This window comes from Leopardus geoffroyi, chromosome B3 (genome assembly GCF_018350155.1).
Source record: "Leopardus geoffroyi isolate Oge1 chromosome B3, O.geoffroyi_Oge1_pat1.0, whole genome shotgun sequence".
NCBI lineage: Eukaryota > Metazoa > Chordata > Mammalia > Carnivora > Felidae > Leopardus > Leopardus geoffroyi.
Genome location: NC_059337.1, coordinates 138,349,245 through 138,367,860, shown reverse-complemented (window position 1 = coordinate 138,367,860; position 18,616 = coordinate 138,349,245). Strand labels below are relative to the sequence as shown.

Below are 18,616 nucleotides of genomic sequence, written 5' to 3'. Positions count from 1 at the left end.
CCCCTGGTCCTCATATTCTGGGGGGCGGGGGGGGGGAAGTTCTCCCCACTGTTTCCATGCTAATCTTATCATTTCATTTTTCAGACAGACTCAAAGGGCATATAGGCAGATCTAAGGAAAAGCCAAAACAGGTAGAATTAGGTTAAGGTACTGGCTACACAGCACATCTGAAGGCGAGGACCAATTGCCATGTGTGAGCCCCACGGCCCCGGGGCTCATCCAGGGACAGTATGGAGCAATTTGCCGATGATCTTCTCTCCAAAGGTCAAGGTTGCAACCTTGGCTCTGCCTCCTCGTAGCAGCAGCACAGGGGAGACCTAGAGCCTTCCTCGTGTCTACACTTTGATTTGTAGAACAGGAAGGGTCACTTGGCTGAGCTCCAACCCCCTCTAGGGGGGTCTACGTAAACTCATTTTGAGCAGACACCAAGGCAGTGATGGGGTGGAGTGCCCAACTCATGTAATAAAAAACCTTGTGACAACAATCTGCTTTTCTCTCTCTGAAGCCCTGAGCTCAGAGACTGGCCAGGAGCCGCCCTCTAACCCGACTGGGCACTCTGGTCTCCAGTGCAGTGGGGGTGGGGCTCCCACTTTCCTTTCCTTTCTTTTGGGATCCCCAACACCTCTGCGGGAGGGATGGTGGCAGGAACTCAGCAGTTCCTACTTACGTCAGTCTGTTTTCAGAACTTTTTTTCAAGAGGCGCTCGAGCGGACTAAATACACAGAACAAGCTTCGAGACCGGCTCTGGGGAATGAGCCACACCGTCCTCGTCACTCCTGCCCTTTTCACAAAAACCTGCATTCTTTGTCCTTCCTCTGCCACCGGGAAAGATGCAATTCCAAGAGATGTTCTGTTTAAGGCCCTGGAGATGAATGAAGGCCTCTGGGGACACAAAGGCGCTTGGTGACAGGATGGGCTTTCTTCCCAGGAGCCACGGTAAAGCTCACCTCCAGCTCCGCCTCCAGCCTCAGGACAGAGACACATTGAGAGTCTTATAAAAAGATATCGTACACTGGAGGCATCTCTGCTAGGATCCCAATTAATCCCTTTTGTATAAAGACCTTTTTTCTTTTTTCATGTGCCAAAGCTTTTTTTTAATTCCAGTATAGCGAACGTAGTGTTAACATTAGTTTCACGTGTACAATATTCAACAGCCCTGTATATTACTCGGTGCTCATCAAGGTTAAGTATACTCTTCATCCCCCACCCCCACCCCATTTCACCCATCCCCCCACCCACCTCCCCTCTGGAAACCGTCAGTTTGTTCTCTATAGTTAAGAGTTGGGTTTGTTTGGTTTTTTGGGGGAGGGGGAGGAGGTCTTTTTTTTTTTTTTTTAACCCCTTTGTTCCTTGGTTTCTTAAATTCCACATAATAGTGAGATCAAATGGTATGTCTTTCTCTGACTTCGCTTAGCATTTACTCTCTACGTCCATCCACGTTGCTGCCAATGGCACGATTTCATTCTTTTTTATGACTAATATTCCATTGTATATCTATACATCTCCTTTATCCATTCATCTATAAATGGACACCTGGGTTGCTTCCATAATTTGGCTATTATACATAATGCTGCAATGAACACAGGGATGTATATATCCTTCCAAATTAGTGTTTTAGTATACTTTAGGTAAATACTCAGTAGCGCAATTACTGGGTCCTATGGGAGTTCTATTTTTTACTTAAGGAAACTCCATACTGTGTTCCAGAGTGGCTGCACCAGTTTGCATTCCCACCATCGGCACAGGAGGGTTCCCCTTTCTCCACGTCCTCCCCAACACCTCCTGTTGCTTCCTGCCTTGTTGATTTTAGCCATCGTGAGGTGGTATCTCGTGGTTTTGATTTGCATTTCCCTGAGGAGGTGATGTTGAGCATCTTTTCATGTGTCTGTTGATCATCTGGATGCCTTCTTTGGAAAAATGTCTGTTCATCTCTTCTGCCCATTTTTAATTGGATTATTTGTTTTTCTAGGTGTTGAGTTGTATCAGTTCTTTATGCATTCTGGATACCAACCCCTTATCAGAAGTCATTTGCAAATCTCTTCCCCTATTCAGTAGGTTGCCATTGTGTTTTGTTGTTTCCTTTGTGCAGAATTTGATGTAGTCCCAATGGTTTATTTTCACTTTTATTTCCCTTGCCTCAGGAGACATATCTCAAAAAACATTGCTATGGCTGATATTAGAGAAATTGCTGCCTGCGGCCTCTTCCAGGATTTTTACGGTTTCGCATCTCACAATTAGTTCTTTAATCCATTTTGAGTTTATTTTTGGTACCGTGTAGGTGGTCCAGTTTCATTCTTTTGCATGTAGCTGTCTAGTTTTCCCAACACCATTTGGTGAAAGGCTTTTTCCCATTGCATATTCTTGCATTCCTTGTTGGAGATTAATTGATCATATAATTGTGGGTTTATTTCTGGGTTTTCTATTCTGTTCCATTGATCTATGTGTCTATTTTTATGCCAGTACCATACTGTTGGTTACTATAGCTTTGTAACATAACTTGAAACCTGGAATTGTGATGCCTCCAGTTTTGTTTACTTTTTCAACATTGCTTTGGCTGTTCGGGGTCTTCTGGGGCTCTATATCAATTTTAGGATTGTCTGTTCCGAATCTGTGAAAACTCTGTTGGCATTTTGGTAGGGATTGCACTGAATGTATAGATTGCTGGGTTAGTGTTAGTGAGTTAGTTATTTTTGGTGCGATTATAGATGAGATTGTTTTCGTAACTTCCCTTTCTGCTGCTTCATTATTAGTGTATAGGAATGAAACGGATTTTAAATCCTACTTTTCTGAATTCCTTTATCAGTTCTGGTAGATCTTTGGTGGAGCGTTCGGGGTGTTCTCTATATAACATCGTGTATAGACCGTATTTTTTAAGAAAACACAATGCTCAGTGGATTCCTGTCTTTGGAAGACCGCTGGTGACGTCCCCCTGACGGTAGCGCAGCTACCAGATCTCAGGGGCGGGCGAGCGGGGCTGCCTCCTCCAGCCTCAGCCACCTCCCTTCTCCGCACGCCACCCGGGCGCCCAACTCGGCCAGTCAACACCACCCAGCACTCACAAGGCTTACCTTCCCTCAAGAAATTAGACCATCGCTTGATGGCAATTTTTATGTCAAATTTCACAGAAGAGTATGAGAATCACTCCGCATTTCTAAAAATGGAACGTCACGGGCACTCATAATCCACACTGCTACGGACTGAATGCCTCCCCTCAACATTCCTATGTTGACTCCAAACCCCCAGAATGGTGGTGTTGGCGGCGGGGGGACTTTGGGAGGTGAACTAGGGCAGGGTCCTCACGAATGGGATTTGTGCCCATTTAAGAGGGACCCCAGAGGGCTTCCTCATGAGGACACGATGAGAAGATGCCGTCAATGAACCAGGCACAGCCCTCACCTGACAGCTGGTGTGCTAGAGCCTTCATCCTGGACTTGCAGCTCCCGGAACCAAAAGAAGTAAACATCTGCTGTTCATAAGCCTGCCCAGACTGTGGTATTTTGTTACAGCAGGCCCGAGCAGAGGAAGGTGCAGTGTTCCTGCTATTCAGAATGAACGACTCACACACAGGATCCCTGGGTTGGCAGTTTATTTAAAAAAAACAACACCCCAGTTATCACATCTTCCTCCCTGTCCATCATTTTTTTTTAACAGAAGCAGCTACGAAAAATTTGGGGAGATATAATTATCTTTGCAGACTGACACATTTGCAGAGGATTCACGAAGAATGACTCAAAAGCTCCTCGTTTTACTCCTGAATCAGGCAAAGAGCAAATGACAACCTAAGAACAGATTTTGTTGACAGCAATATCGTAATACAACATTGAATCATTACAGTGCAGTGGTTCTAATGAAGTTCACAATAGAATATTTGCAGCCCCAACACCAGACACACCAAAATCGCCCAACTGCTTACAGACTGGAGAAATCCATGCAAGCAGCTACCGTCTGAAGAGTCAAGACCAGAATCAGTAAGGCTTGGCCGGCGGTGAGTCTGGGCACCAACAGCCCCTGCTGCTCAGGGAGGCCCCGGGCCGCCCTCACTTGGAGTCTTGGTCTTTCTTTTCATCCAGAAGGGCAGAGCGGATCCCCAGCTTTTTCAGTTCCTCCACCAGGTCCCCATTCTGGTGCATCTGCAACAGAATGTCACAGCCCCCCACGAACTCGCCGTTGAGGTACACTTGCGGGATGGTGGGCCAGTTGGAATAGTCTTTAATGCCTACGGGGAGAGAACATTTCAGTGTCATTTAAATGGTCAGAGCTGAACTTCTCGTGGCAAAATCTGTTTTCCACGCGCTCCCAGCAGGACATCCGGTGCTGTTCCCTTCTTGCTTCCCCCATCCCTGGGGGATGTGTTTGCCACAGACTCGGAGCTGCAGAGTCAACTGGGTCACGGTTCAAACCCCACCTCCTCCAATTACGAGCTGTGAGGCCTCGGCCAAGTCTTTCCACCACCCGCCTGTTTCCACCCCCATCTCGCAAGGCTTTCACGACGGGACAATCAGGTAGGCAAGGCTGTCATAGAATGTCTCTCACACACACACACACACACACACACACACACACACACACACAATCGGCAGGGATTGATGGCAGAGAACCGACCGGTTCATGTAAGTCACACAACACATACAGAGCCACATTCTCCATTCATTTGCCAGTCATGGTTTCAGTGAGACCAAACGTTAAAGAAATGCCAGGACTTCATTTCCAAGCGGACTACTTAATATGGGTCTATCATGGACCCACGGGTCCAACTCTGCCAAATGAGGCAGTCCCCGCCTCACGGTTTTTATGCCTATCTGGGTTGGTCATGGGTTTTTGCCTTTAATTCTTTGACCCAGAGAAAAATCTCTTTCCTAGGGCAGACTGCAGCCCTCGCCCCACTCAGCCCCTCGGATGGGCTCTCCACAGGGCAGGTGGATTCGGCTCAGCACAGAACTCGCAGCGACCAAGTCAAAGCAAGGAGAAGCCCGAAGCTCGCCTAAGGCCCATGTCCTGGGCCAGGAGCGGTGCCAGAGGGTGAGGGGGCCCCCCCTCCTCGTTCTCAAGCGCTCACAGAGGACAAGAAACCAACCAGCATGCACGGGATCAGTCCTGTGTGTGAGCGGTGTGAAGGACACACAGAGATGAGGCACATTCTAGGACAGTGAAGCCGTGTGGTTCTTCTGTTCAGCTCTGGACCATGAGGCCAATGGTCTTGACAACAAGGTAGGGAAAAAGCGTGGTTTCGATCTCAAGACAGAAGGTTGCTCTTTCCTCACATTCTTCGAACCATTCTACTTCCTTCCTACTTGTGAGCTGAGATGAGAAAACACTTCCAAAAACATGGCCTTCCAGCAAAACGTGTGTTGGCTCTATGAAAAACGGACGATGGTCAAAACCATGGCACATGACCATCAATCACTATATATTTGCCATGTTTACACTTCCATAGATATTTTCAAATGGCCAAAATGAGCAAACAAACAAAACAGCAAAGTCAACAGGCCGTTCAAACAAAACACAATACCGTGCAAATTAAAAGTCGTTCACGTGGGGGTTTTCATGCAAACCAATGAAAAATACTCGTGCTAAAAAGCTGGTCCTGGATACCCTATCATTTACCCAGCATTTATTTTCCAAATAAAAACACCAACTTGAGTGATGGCCCAAATCCTAAGATGCAATGCGTTTTTCTCTTTTAAATAAGTCACTGCCTTCTAAAAAACGGTAACTTAGCTCCTAACCACAGCACTAAAGACAGCCCCTAGCTGAGAGCTTTATCTTTCTTCCCCAGACTTCTAGGGAGATAATGGGTCCAGCGTTACAGGCCCCAGAAAGCACACTTAGTTTTTGTTTTTTTTTTGAGGTATAATTGACATATGACATATTATTTCAGGCATACAATATAATGATTTGATATGTGTATATATTACAAAATGATCACCACAATAAGTCTAGTTAACAGCTGTCACCCTATAAGGTTACAGAGGTTTTTTCCTGTGATGAGAACTTTCGAGATTACCTTAAAAGCTTACAAATGTGCAATACAGGATTGTCAGCTACAGTCACCATGCTGTACGTTATATCCCCAGAAAAGCACAGTTCTAAGCCACTTTGAGTGTCTTTAAAAAAAAAAAATCAGCTAGAGGTAGGGGGGTTACTAATAAAAGGAAAATTTCATTTAGCCTTCAGAATGTCTTCATAATACCAAATATCTAGATATGTTAGAGTATCTTGATGAATTAAAGTTTTTCATCATTCTGATACTTGATGCCACAGAGACGACTCAGCATAGGAGTTGTATTTAAAAAAAAAAAAGCTCCAGGGGCGCCTGGGTGGCGCAGTCGGTTAAGCGTCCGACTTCAGCCAGGTCACGATCTCGCGGTCCGTGAGTTCGAGCCCCGCGCCGGGCTCTGGACTGATGGCTCAGAGCCTGGAGCCTGTTTCCGATTCTGTGTCTCCCTCTCTCTCTGCCCCTCCCCCGTTCATGCTCTGTCTCTCTCTGTCCCAAAAATAAATAAACGTTAAAAAAAAAAAAAAAGCTCTGTCCTTAAATAGTCTATTAGAACGTATTTCACAAAGAAGCCAGTGATCCATCTTTTTTTACTTTCATGTGACCGAGAGTGGGTGTGGGAATTAAGAAATGTTTAAAGTCAACACGAATCTCTTGCAATTCTTTGAAAGCTTCTTAAGAACCTTCTGTATCGTGTGCATGTGCCACTAATGTGCGTGCTTTTACATCTGGGTCTTTTTCAATTGGTAATACATTGTGTGAAGCTTTCCAAGACAATGAATATCTACTGATTCTTTCGGTGAGTCCCTACAATTTTTGAAACGCACCATAAATGAGAGTAAATTTGCCATCTGAGGTCGCCCGAAAACCACACGCATCTGATCCCAAAAAGTAGTTTTTTTACATAAGATCTTTGCTAAGTAAAAGAATGATTTGCTTCCATCAATCGAATTTATAGCACCACACTCAATCAAAGCTTTAGGCTCGATTCCTTCATTAATTTCATGCTGCTGCAGATCACATGTCCAGGCAAGACAGAAGAGGCAGACACGCCACCATTAAAACTACCCAGCAAGTGGGCCTTCCAACCTTCCCGAACATCCCCCGCCCCCAGTCACGTGCGAGGGAGCTGGGACTCCTTCCAAACCCCAGAGTCACACTATCTTGCCCAATAACTTACATTTCAGGAACTCAGAAGCACCGCGCCTCGGAGCCCATGATGGCATTGTGACAGTGGCCAACGGGCCTACTAGCTGACAGTTGATCAAAACGAAACCTACCTGCTTCTTTGGCTTTTAGAGTAACAGAGGTTACAGGCAGCCGATAGCAAGGCAAAGCTTCAGCGTCTTAAAAAAAATACTATGTTCCTTTTTTTAGAAGTCTGATTACAAGTTTAAATATTTAACGAGATAACCAGTGGATTCCTATAGCACGAAGCGAGCAACTTCTGATAATGAGACCGCGGCTCACAAGTTGAAAATTAAAATGAATCCCATCGGCCCACCATTAATTGTTTAAACATGGCTACTTTCTCACACTTTTTAATTCTCAAAACCTGCAACATCCAGTGGTAGTTAACTTTCACTCCAAATAACTCAGGATCGGAGAAACTCGTGAAAATGAGAAAATCGTATCCAAGAGTGGATTTTAATGATAATGGTATTTTAAAGATGATAGATGACAATGATTCAATTTGGGACAAAAAGTACTGACTGCGAAGTTCTACAGTAGGGTGACACTAGGAACTTGGAGTGACGAAGGAGGTGGTCTTACAAAACCGGTTCTACCTCTACCGACTGCCCCACCAAAAAAATTAATATTCCAAAGCATCAAACCAGAGTGGAAAAAAAAGTACCTCCAGAGCTTTCGAAAGGGACTTTTCAAAATTCATCCCATTTCAGAACATTAGACTTCGTTCCCGGTTTGGACAACAAACAAATGATAAGAGTTTCCTTTTTTTTTTCCTGGTAGATTTTCACCATAGGAGCTTCAGAGTCTGATGCAGGTTAACTCTGCCTGGGGCAAGTCACATCACCTCCTCCTGAAGTCCTCCTAGGAAACAATGATGTCAGCACCCCCATGAGATCACCTGAGCAGAGAGAGCAAGGGAAACGAGACCCTCAACAGGGGAAAAGCAAAAGCTGGGGACAGAGTGAACAAAGCAATGGCTTTAAGGGCAGCCGGCTGTGGCTTGCTAGCTTGCAGATGTAGCTTCAGATAAATCTGCTCATGTCTCAGCCTCAGTCTCCCTACCTGGGAAGTGGGAAGAAATCCATGCCTCACGGATTTATTACAAAGATGAAATGAGACCTAATTGGTGAAAGGATTGAGCTTGCACATTCCAGGTGCAAGGCGGATACGCTCTCCTCTCCACCAATGCCCCCTACTCCACCCTTCAAGTCCTGCCTCTCTAGAAATATGTGCAACAGAGGACACCCAGGGAAGAATGCTGGAAAAATACCAATCAGGTGTGCCAGGCACTTGCTGATAGGGTTACTGAATTTCACATTCTTTTAAGTGTTTTCAATACATACCCTCACTTAACCTTTGTAAGAGTCCTTCCGGGAAGGCAATAATTAGTCCCTATTTATCAGAGGAAGAAACTGAGGCTCAGAGAAGTTCTTTAACCAAAGTCACAGTGCTGGCAAACGGCCAGGCCTGGATTTCCATCCGGGTTTCTAGGAATCCAAAGGACAGGTTCTAGACCTCCGCAGGTGGCCTCTGGCTGGCACGTCCCACCCCTGCCCACAAACCATACTTACAACTGACATGTGTCCGCAACACGTCGGGCCGTTTCACACCGGTAACGTCTGTATACACGAACGGCATTATGCCATGACTACCTTTTTTGCAACTTACTTCGTGACTGCACCGTGTAATTTTTGAGATTCAGTTACATGAGATACATCCAGAACTAGATCACTCTACCACAACTTAGTTTTCTATCGCCTGACTAAACCACAGTCTGTTAATCCAGTCTGCTAATAGGCCAAGATCCTCTCTTGCCAAGTTTTCATTATTACAAGCAGTGCTTCAGGGAATATCATTACATGCATCTTCTAACTCAAACACAGGGGTCTTCCTCGCTGGAGAAAGAGGTGGCAAACTACGGCCTTTGGGCCAAGTATGGTCCACTTCCTATTTTTTGCAAATCAAGTTTTATTAGAACTCAGCCACACCTACCTGTGTAGGTACCATCCCGACTGCCTTCAGGCCCCCAACAGCAGAGTGGAAGGGTCCTCAAAGACTGAAGTACTTACTCTCTGGCCCTTTACAAAGGTCGTCTGTCAACCCCCCCTTTATTTGTTTGTTAATGTTTGTTTATCTTTTGAGAGACAGAGAGAGAAAGAGCGTGAGTGGGGAGGGGCTCCAGGCTCTGAGCTGTCAGCACAGAGACCAATGCGGGGCTTAAACTCACAGACCACGAAATCATGACCTGAGCCGAAGTCGGACTCTTGACCGACGGAGCCACGCGGGAACCCCTGGCAACCCTCACTCTAGACTGTATACCCAGGAGGGAAGCAGCTGGTCACCTTCAACTTGACCCGGCACCGACAGTTACTCCTCCAAGGTGTTGGTGCGACTGGATTCTCTCATCCACAGCATGTATCACATCCATCACAACAAAGACCCAGAAACACCACCCCCTAATCTTTTCACATTTGCCAAGGTCCCAGATTTGTTACTGTTGCCCAAATTCCCTGATAGTGAAAAGGCTGTGCATATCTTCAAAGGCTTAATAAACATTCAACAATAAGATAATGGCTATTCATTCAACAGACACTTCTCCTCGTGAAAGCAAAGAACAATGGGGATCTGAACAGGCAGAAATTTAAGAGGGTTTGTTTTTGAGGAGCATGGAAGATGGTTTCCGATATGATAAATAAGAGAAGTATTTACTTATTCATTAAAATCATCACCGAAAGCTCGCGCTGCATAAGCAATATACAGGGTACTCAGGTAACGCGGTCAGACATGGTCCCTGCTCTCCAGAGGGCAAAATGCTAAGCATGGGCACGTGTGATCTCAAATGCATTTAAAAACAAAACAAACAAACAAAAACCCAACTAGAAACTAGATACAAATGTCAACGGTGTATGCAGAATTACAGGTAGTTTTCATTTATTACTTTCGGCATTTCCAAGTTTCCTCGGTGAGCATGTTACTTTTACAAAGGAAAATAAAAGACAGGCTTTGTTAAAAGGAGGATTTGGATATGCTGACATCTGTCTGCCGGGACCCGATCCCTTTGTGGCTCCCTTCTGTGTGTATTCCAGATAAACAGGAGAAAGAAAAGACCGGAGGAGGACCTCACAGTAGTCTTTGTTCCCCGGGTCACAGGTTGAGATCTCTCTGCATCACACCTTGGGAACCGGGCAGCAGGAACGAGACAGAGTCTGTGGGTGTTCTTCAGGCTCTGAGCCCTTTGCAAAGCTGTGGCACAGGGAGAAAGGAAAGGCAGTTTGGCAGCTGCCCCTCTCCAGTTACTAGCGGTGACCTTGGGTCTAGGAAAGGGGCACAGAGGTAGCTCTGACTAGCAAAAGCAACCATCAGACAGCCTGGCAGCTTCTCTTGGTAAAGTCAAAAGTGTAGAGAATAAAGAGATGAAGAGTCTGAATGTTTTATAAAGTCTTACCCTGGCTAAATGAGTCCCCACTGCGGGAACACGCACATACTACCCTGCTCCGATCTGCAGGTTAATATTTGCACGTGAGTTTATTTTTCTAAGCAACACAAAAGGTGGATGTTATGTTCAACATATATGCAACACATTTATCGACCAAGATGACAATCTGGTATGAAACAAAATGGGAATGGAAATGTTGAAACGCTACGGTCAAGAATTTAAAGGCTGGGGCGCCTGGGTGGCTCAGTTGGTTAAGCCTCTGACTCTTGGTTTCGGCTCAGGTCATGATCTCATGGTTTGTGAGTTCAAGCCCCACGTCGGGCTCCGCAGGGCTCTGCAGGGCTCCACACTGATTGCGCGGAATCTGCTTGGGATTCTCTCTCTCCCTCTCCCTGCCCCTCCCAGGCTCATGCTCTCTCTCTCATATATACACACACAAAATAAACAAATAAAGCTTAAAAAAAAAATAAATTTAAGGGCTAAATTCCTGTAGCTGTTGTCTGAACACCTAAGAAAGTGAGACTTAGGACACCTGGGTGGCTCAGTCAGTTAAGTGACCAACTCTTGATTTCAGTTCAGGTCATGATCCCTGGGTCACGGGATCAAGCTCCGTGTTGGGCTCTGCACAGACACCACGGAGCCTGGTCTCTCTCTCTCTCTCTCTCTCTGTCTCTCTCTCTCTGCCTCTACCCTGCTCATGTACATACACTCTCTCTCTCAAAAAAGAAAAATAAACTTGAGAGAGAAAGAGAGAGAGAGAGAGAGAGAGAGAGAGAGAGAGAGAGAGAGAGAGAGAATGTGAGAGATTGGAAACCAGACAGGTGAAACGGAAGCCAGGAATCCAAGTGCTATGAGTCAGCCTTCTGATTTCTGCTCCTACTTTGTCCTTACATTCCAGCATAGCCTATCTCCACTTGTATTCCACAGGAGAACAGAAACCACAAACCAAAGAGCTTCAAAACTTCGTACTAAACAAGCTGTTAACAACGCAACTTTTTATGAACGGCCATACTAGCAATTTGCAGGGGACCTGTGCTGAGGTCCCCACGGAAAGATTACAGAGTAGTTTCTCCTATCTTATCTTTTAAGTAGAGCAGCCACTGCTGGGTGAAGACCGCAGATACTCCCCGTACATAGAAAAACAAAAAACCAAAAACACCCCAAGGCCTAGTGACCGGTGGCATCCTAGCAGGAAAACAAACAGGGATCACGAGCATAATACACGGTAAGATCACATAAAGCTGGTAATGTTAACCTGCCTTCACTCCTCCTAGTTTCCACCCACAGAAACCAACAGTTTCCCAGGGATTAATTTGGGGGGGACAAATACTTTGAAAACCAAATATCCCAATAATAAAATAGCTACCATTTAGTGGGTGCCTTCTGTGTGCCGGATAAAATGAGGGGCACTTTTCTAAAAAGTTTGACTTTCTCTTTCTTCCTCATCAAAACTTTGTCAAGTCTGCTTTCCTCGTATCTTCATACGACTGAAAAGGAAAATGCAGGGATGGGATTTAAGGCTGCACAGCCGACTGGCTGCAGACGGATTACAACCCAAGACCTTTCCACCACAAGTGCCAGTCTCATCAAGCAGAAAGGACTACGACTGATCATTTCAACTGGAGAATAACAGTCGTAAATATGTAATAACAAAATGGGAGAATTCTAGTCTTGGGATAACAGAGAAGCTGGCCCCGTAAAACTGTTTCTGGAACACTGTCACTAAAGAACAGCCAGCACTAGGCTCAGGGAGGTGCCAGGATTCAGTCACTGGGAGTCTCCAACGGGAAGGCAGGACACCAAGCCACCCTCTAGGAGGTACATACAGCCTCCCCACTGCTCCACCAACTCTGACCCAGGACCTTAGCCAAGGGGCAGGTCAACACACTCCTCTGTCCTCTTCCTCCTCCCCCACAAAATAGGAGAAAGCATGTCAATAAGGTTCCTGGCACGGTGCTTATTAGAAGAAGTACCAATTAGCTGTCCGGGCCCTCCCGCCTCTACCTACCTGCTGCATCTGGCCCCAGACCCTAACTGGTCCCTGGTTCCTTCAGCTCCAAGCTTCAGTTACCTAGGGCATGGGGTTCATTCCTTATCTCTCTGTCCACAGGCCTCTCCATGCCCCAGCACGCCCCCCAATCCCAACCTGTCCTTGAGTAGCTAAAAACAAATTTCATGACTTTTTCTCCCACACCAAGTGATCCCAAGTAACACTAGTCTAAAAGCAGTGTCAACCCCCTCCTTGTGGCAACAACAAAGGATGGTTCCGGACAGCCCGAGCCTTGAAGCACCAGCCAGCCTCAGACAAAGGCAACCCCGGCCCTTCCTCCACCATCAACAGCACCGGCTCCTTATTCGTGAGGCAGGCCGACCTTCTCAACGTGTCCCCCAAAGTGCCTACCTCCTAGTGGTTCTTACTGTATTCCTTCTTGCCTCCCTTCCCCATCACTCTCCCCCCGACTGAGCCTGAGAGATTTGGCTCCGAAACGCCTCCCTGGGCTCAGCGTGGGGACCAATGAACAGCTGGGACTTACCCAATGCCCAAGTTGGCCAGAGAACCGGATGCCCAGATCCTCAAGATCCACTTCAAGCCAACCATGCCCCCCACTCGACCCCGAATACAGTGCAGGAACCCGCGCCCTTAGCCCCGCTCGAACCCCCCCCCCCCCCACCGACCTCTTGCGCGACACACCCAAGCCCCGCGGAGCGGCCCCGGCCCTTCGCCCCTCACCCGGCGGGCCCGCCTGACCTTGCCGGAGCTGGGGGTCGTCCAGCACATTGTAGGCCGCGTAGTCGCGGACGCCGTGCAGCCGCAGGATCTGCACCACTGCGTTGCTGAAGCCGCACTGGGGCTGCTCCGGAGTCCCCTTGAGGAAGACCACCACCTTGTCCTTCTTCACCAGCGCGTCCAGTTGCTCGGCTGAGCCGCCCCCGCCGCCGCCCGAACCCGCCGCCCGCACGCCTGGGCCCCAAAGGCCGCCGCCGCCGGAGCCGCGCCCCCAGCGGAGCAGAGCCACCGCCACCCGGCCCAGGGACCCGCTCATTCCCGCACGCTGGCCGGAGCCCTCGACGGCCCGGGACCTCGGCTCACCCCCGGGAGCCTTCCCCGGGCCCGCGGCAGCCCGGCCCGCCCCCCGGAGGCTCTCATTGGGCCGGCTCCGAGCTCCTCCTCGTGATTGGACAACGCTAGCCCGCACTTACTCGATCCTACCAATCGTATGACTCGCCCGGTCCCCGACAGGATGGAGGTGGTCCTTAAGCCCGCATCCTACAGCCCTTACTATTGGCCGCTGGCAATCGCTTTGTCAGTTGATTGGAGAGAGTGAATGTCCATCAGGGTCACGCTCCAAGGCGAGGAGAGGCGAAACCAGAGGGAAGACGACTTCCCTCCGGAGGGTAGACGAGCCTGCTGGGATACTCCCGGATGACTGCGAAAGGCAGTGGGCGGGCTCCGCCGTTCCGCGGCACGCCGGGAAGAGGTCACTTCCAAGGGAAGGTTCCGGTTCCGGCGTAGGCGGTGGTTGAGTTGCCGTGGCAACGCGGTAACCCGGCTCTGGGTTTCCGCGTTAGGGGCGGCGGCGGGGCTGGAGCCGGCCTGTGCCCGCCTTTCCCAGCCTGGGTGAGCGACGCCGGTACCTCCGTGCGGCCGCGGCGGAAAGCCGCCGTTCGTGGTGGGAGCGGGGCCGGGGCCGGGCGCTGGGGGCCGGGGCGCCCGCGTCGAAGCGGGCGGCCACGTGTCCCGGCTGTGCCTTGGCCGCGCTGCCCGCGTGGGAGCCGAGGCCCGGACCCGGCCCGGCGGCGCCCGCCTCTGGCGTTCAATTATATCTCGAAAATAACTTTTAAAATTGTGTAACGTGCTCTCGTGTGCATATCCCTTCCGGGTTTGGGGCTTCGTGGACTTTGCAGCCCGCCTCAGTCCTTTGTTGCCCAGGGAGCCACGAGGGAATTGGTTCCCTGGACAGACGTTTTCTGAGCGGGTGCTGCGAGCTAGGCACGGTGCCTGCGCGGGATGCCGGGACTTGGTGCCCAGAGCTCGTCAGCGGGAGAAGTGAGAAGCAGGTACAAAGCAGGGTGCGGGTACAGAGAGGAGGGCAGAAAGCCTCCCGGGCTCGTTGCTTTCTCAGTTTTCCATTGTACTTAGTGCACCTTGAAATATATATTCGCTAGCTCGTTTATTGACTCCCCCCTCCCCTTCCCGGCACTGGACTTTATTCACTACTGTAGCCTCAGTTCCTAGCACGGTGCTTGAGACGTGGCAGGTGCTCCTGTTGGTGGAATGAGCGATTCGGGGAGATCGGGACTCACGTGAAATCGAGACGTGATCTGTAGTCTTGGAGCCGCCCTGGGTTGGTGGTACCCTAGAGCACACCAGACTTGCAGAAAAAGCATACTCCAGAGGAAGCTGAGGCATGACTGCTCAAGAACCAGCCGTTCTATGTGCAATTTTCCTCTGATAGTTCCTGGGTGCTGTTGCCACGGTGATAATGACCGCGCCATGTCATTATCTATCGACGGACAGCAAGAGAAGCCTTGCAGTCGAGATATTGTTTAACAGACAGAGTGGTTTCTGTTGGACACTGAGTACTGCTACATTTTTTTTTTTTTTTAAACCTTACGTATTTTAAAAATGGTTTCGAGAGGTGACCTGTTTTGGAGGTTCTCAACTTTAAAATCAGAGAACGAGGCCGTGCTGGTAACAAGTAATCTTGCAACCATTCTGCCTGAAACTGGGACCCTGGTGAATTGAGAATAAACTCAAGATATTCCTCAGAAGTGCTCGTCCCTGACATATTTATTTCATCCTTATTGACGGTATGGATATGTGATAGTTTTCTGACATTGATCCGCTTCTTACAGAATCCTTTTTTCCCCCTCTCCCCAGCTTCATGGATTCCAGGTAAATCGGAGGCACAAGCATCATGAACAGAAGTATGTACAGGAAATGCCGTGGTGCTGAAGCCTAAGCGATGTTGCAGAAGTCCAGGACCTGGTGCGCTTACCAGTTGGGAATGTATTATTTCCCAAATCACCTAATTTTTCCTCATGCTTATAGTAAGTTGGGGTTTTTAAATAAATAAATAGATAGATTAAAAATATAAAAATATAAATATATATTTTTATATATATAAACATATATTTTTATATATTGGTATTGTATTGGTATATATGTGTGTGTGTGTGTGTGTGTGTATGTGTATCTATATTGGTAATTTGTTCCTGCAAAGCTAAAATTGTTCACTGCCTCCACGAAACTGACCTGTTTCTGCGTTGACTGGAATAGGGAGAAAAATTCGCAGACTTCTCTTCTGAGGATCCAGGGACGTAGAAAAATAACGCGAGGTGACACATCTCGTACCTAGTATGTAGCATTGGCTTGGAAGCTTAGTTGTCTTTCTTACTGTCAGATGTTTTATTGAGAACACAGCTGTCATCATAAGATTACAAGTAAACCCTGAGCAGGAAGAATACCCAGCCTGCGTTCTTGGAACTTACAGTAAGTCGAGTTGCTGTGGGCAGTAGAGCATAAGAACGCAGGTGAAACCTAAGGATATGAGAGAGCATGTCTGTGTTCATTCAGAACACTTGGTGGGGTGGCTTTGATAGCACGGTCAAGGGCAAGGTAAATCTAAACTTTTGGGTTAGGCATCGCAACCAAAGAAATTAAAACAATTTGAAGTTTTTAACAAAGCAGCCAAAAATACAAAATTTTATGGATGTTGAACATACTCCTTTCTGTCTTTGATTTGAAGCCACCCTTGTACTCTGGTTTCTCTTCAGATCAAATAAATCTTTCGCCTTCTCAAACCACCATTGAGGGCGCTTGGGTGGCTCAGTCAGTTGAGCGTCTGACTTGATTTCAGCTCCTGTCACGATCTCTCGCTCTGTGGGTTCGAGCCCCACGTTGGGCTCTGCGCTGGCAGCACGGAACCTGCTTAGGATTTTCTGTCTCCGTCTCTCTCTGCCCCTCCCCTGCTCACGCTCTATCTCTCCTTCTAAATAAACACTTAAAAAAATAAAAAATGAAACCACTCTTGGAGTATTGCCTCCAAACGTTGTGATTCAAAGAAACGAAGAACATGGTATGCGAGATATTTCTTGCGAAGCATCAAACTCTCACGTATGATTTGGCATTTTATTTTTGAGGTGTTTCTTTAGAAATCTGCTCTATTAATGCCTGAACCACTATATCGTACACCTGAGCCTGATGTAAAACTATACATTGCCTCTACTGGAATTAAAAGCAAAACTGTTTTCTATAATGAAAACATGACAAAAACCGTTGTCAGAGATCTGCTCTTATGCTCCAGTGTATTTTGGGCGTTTTGAGCACGTAAGTCAATGATCTTTATCAGTTCGTGATGTCTCCCATGTGAACGTTAGTAGAAGGTGGAGGCGGGAAGTACACAGAAAGTTATTTAAACCCTGGGATTTTGGTCACAAAATGTAATTAGACCACAAACTAAATAATCATGCCATGTACAAACATGCTGGCTCAGGCATCCTAAAAACGTTTTTCTCTCTGTGCTTATTTATAGATAAAGTTTTACTGTGTTCCGCACAATCTCTGCTTTCTACCCAGCCCTCCAAAAGCAAATTCAACATTGAACCTATGGTTACAAACCTGAACAAAGTTGAGCTGGTTTCTTCCCATATATCAGCCCTAAACGAAGAGTCCAGATTGTTGAACCTAAGACAATACGTTTTCGGAACGCTCAGCAGATTAGCGTTTCCAACTTCAGGTCTTAAGGTCCCTGCTTTATTCTTGCAAAGAAGGTGTGTTTCTATGCATAGGACAGGTGATACAGACATGTTGGTCCAAGCCGGCCAGAACATTCTGCAAGTGTCATTTTAAGAGAAAAGTGGCTGTTTGAGCCACCAGACATGCCTCAGCTAAAGTAAATAGCATCTGAGACCCCGAGTTCCACGGTCATGAGCTGGAACCTGAACCCTTTCGCCGTGGGGCACGGAGCGAGTATCCAGTAAGTTTAGAGCATCAGTGTGACCATGGAATTAAGTGGTTTCCCCAGCTGCCCTAAAAATAATGGAAAGTACGAGAAACCAAGACAATGCCCAGCCCTCTGAGAGAATTTTTGCTAATCCCTAATGCCAGACAGAAACGCCTTTGGGGGTTCCTAACCTCTATTTGACAAGACAGCTGGTTTTATAAATACTTCTCTGGCCATGGGAGTGGCCTCAGTTTTTCTAATCTCTGTTTCCCACATCTCGTGGGCTCAGCCTCGAGTCAGGGAGGAAGGCCTCGTTAGGACCCACCTCTACGGGTCCTGCTCTCCCCTGGGTGAAATGAAGAGAAACGGTGAGCTGTAAATTGGGTTAAGTTTAGTCCGGAACGGATGGGGAGACGCCTTCCCTGAAGAAGCATGCGTGGAAAGCTTGGATGCCACAGCAGAACCTGCTTCCCTCCTGGGATTTGGAATGTAGAGGTGTGACGTCACCGAGACGGGTTCCTTCTCGGCACTTTCCACCCCTTCCCACCTTCCCCTTCCCGGGTTTGTGAAAATTACGTTTGCGGTGTCTGCGAAGGCTTATGCCGATTTCAAGATGTCTCTATATGAGGGCTGCAGAGTTTTAAGGCCTCGATCTGTACTCCGTTCCTCTGCTTCAGAACATTCGCCGCCCCCACCCCCTGCCCCCAAATAATATCGTCTTGCGTGTGTCGCGTACCATTTTGTTCTTTCTGTGCACGTGAACTCGTTTGATCTGTTCGTTAACCCTAGGATAATGGTGCTCGGACGTTGCGGTTCCCAAATTACGTTCTCCAGTATTTGTAGATCACATCTTTTTGGCAGACTCCAGCACTTTGGGTTCCTCTATGTGTTTCGTTGCCTTGAAAGCACTTTTTTTTTTATTTTACTGCTGAATCATAGCCTCACAAGCAAGTCCCGCAGAAAATCAAATATTCCTGAATTATCTTTGCTGCATGTGTATATATTGGATACAGATGTGATTTTTTAGGCGCCCTGAAACTAAAATGG

The 18,616-nt window shown here is 47.6% G+C and overlaps 1 protein-coding gene, 2 long non-coding RNA genes and 1 other non-coding gene across 5 annotated transcripts; 2 read left to right on the top strand and 2 right to left on the bottom strand.

The window, feature by feature from the left end:
• Positions 1-3,569: 3,569 nt before the first annotated feature.
• On the bottom strand, positions 3,570-13,748 carry GLRX5 (glutaredoxin 5). Its single transcript, XM_045451985.1, has 2 exons — positions 13,372-13,748; positions 3,570-4,216 (listed from the first exon to the last, which is right to left on the bottom strand). Exons 1-2 carry the CDS (start codon positions 13,664-13,666, stop codon positions 4,038-4,040), a joined length of 474 nt encoding a protein of 157 aa, XP_045307941.1. The 5' UTR covers positions 13,667-13,748; the 3' UTR covers positions 3,570-4,037.
• On the bottom strand, positions 7,624-9,397 carry LOC123584276. Of its 2 annotated transcripts, XR_006705295.1 has the most exons (3): positions 8,758-9,397; positions 8,530-8,673; positions 7,624-8,084 (listed from the first exon to the last, which is right to left on the bottom strand). It is a non-coding gene; the product is annotated as an uncharacterized LOC123584276 (long non-coding RNA). The 2 variants fall into 2 exon arrangements; XR_006705294.1 differs by having other exon boundaries at positions 8,530-9,397.
• A 262-nt stretch (positions 13,749-14,010) lies between the features above and the next one.
• LOC123584275 lies at positions 14,011-16,526 on the top strand. The gene is made up of 4 exons (XR_006705293.1): positions 14,011-14,681; positions 15,505-15,674; positions 15,904-16,116; positions 16,401-16,526. It is a non-coding gene; the product is annotated as an uncharacterized LOC123584275 (long non-coding RNA).
• On the top strand, positions 14,943-15,217 carry LOC123584695. Its single transcript, XR_006705641.1, has one exon. It is a non-coding gene; the product is annotated as a small Cajal body-specific RNA 13 (non-coding RNA).
• Positions 16,527-18,616: the final 2,090 nt, after the last annotated feature.

What these genes read in the sequence shown, in the direction of transcription:
- GLRX5 (XM_045451985.1), bottom strand. Translation starts at nt 13,666, where the DNA reads ATGAGCGGGTCCCTGGGCCGGGTGGCGGTGGCTCTGCTCCGCTGGGGG. An exon ending in CGACCCCCAGCTCCGGCAAG is followed by an intron (nt 4,217 to 13,371) that starts GTCAGGCGGGCC and finishes CTCTCCCCGTAG; the next exon opens with GCATTAAAGACTATTCCAAC.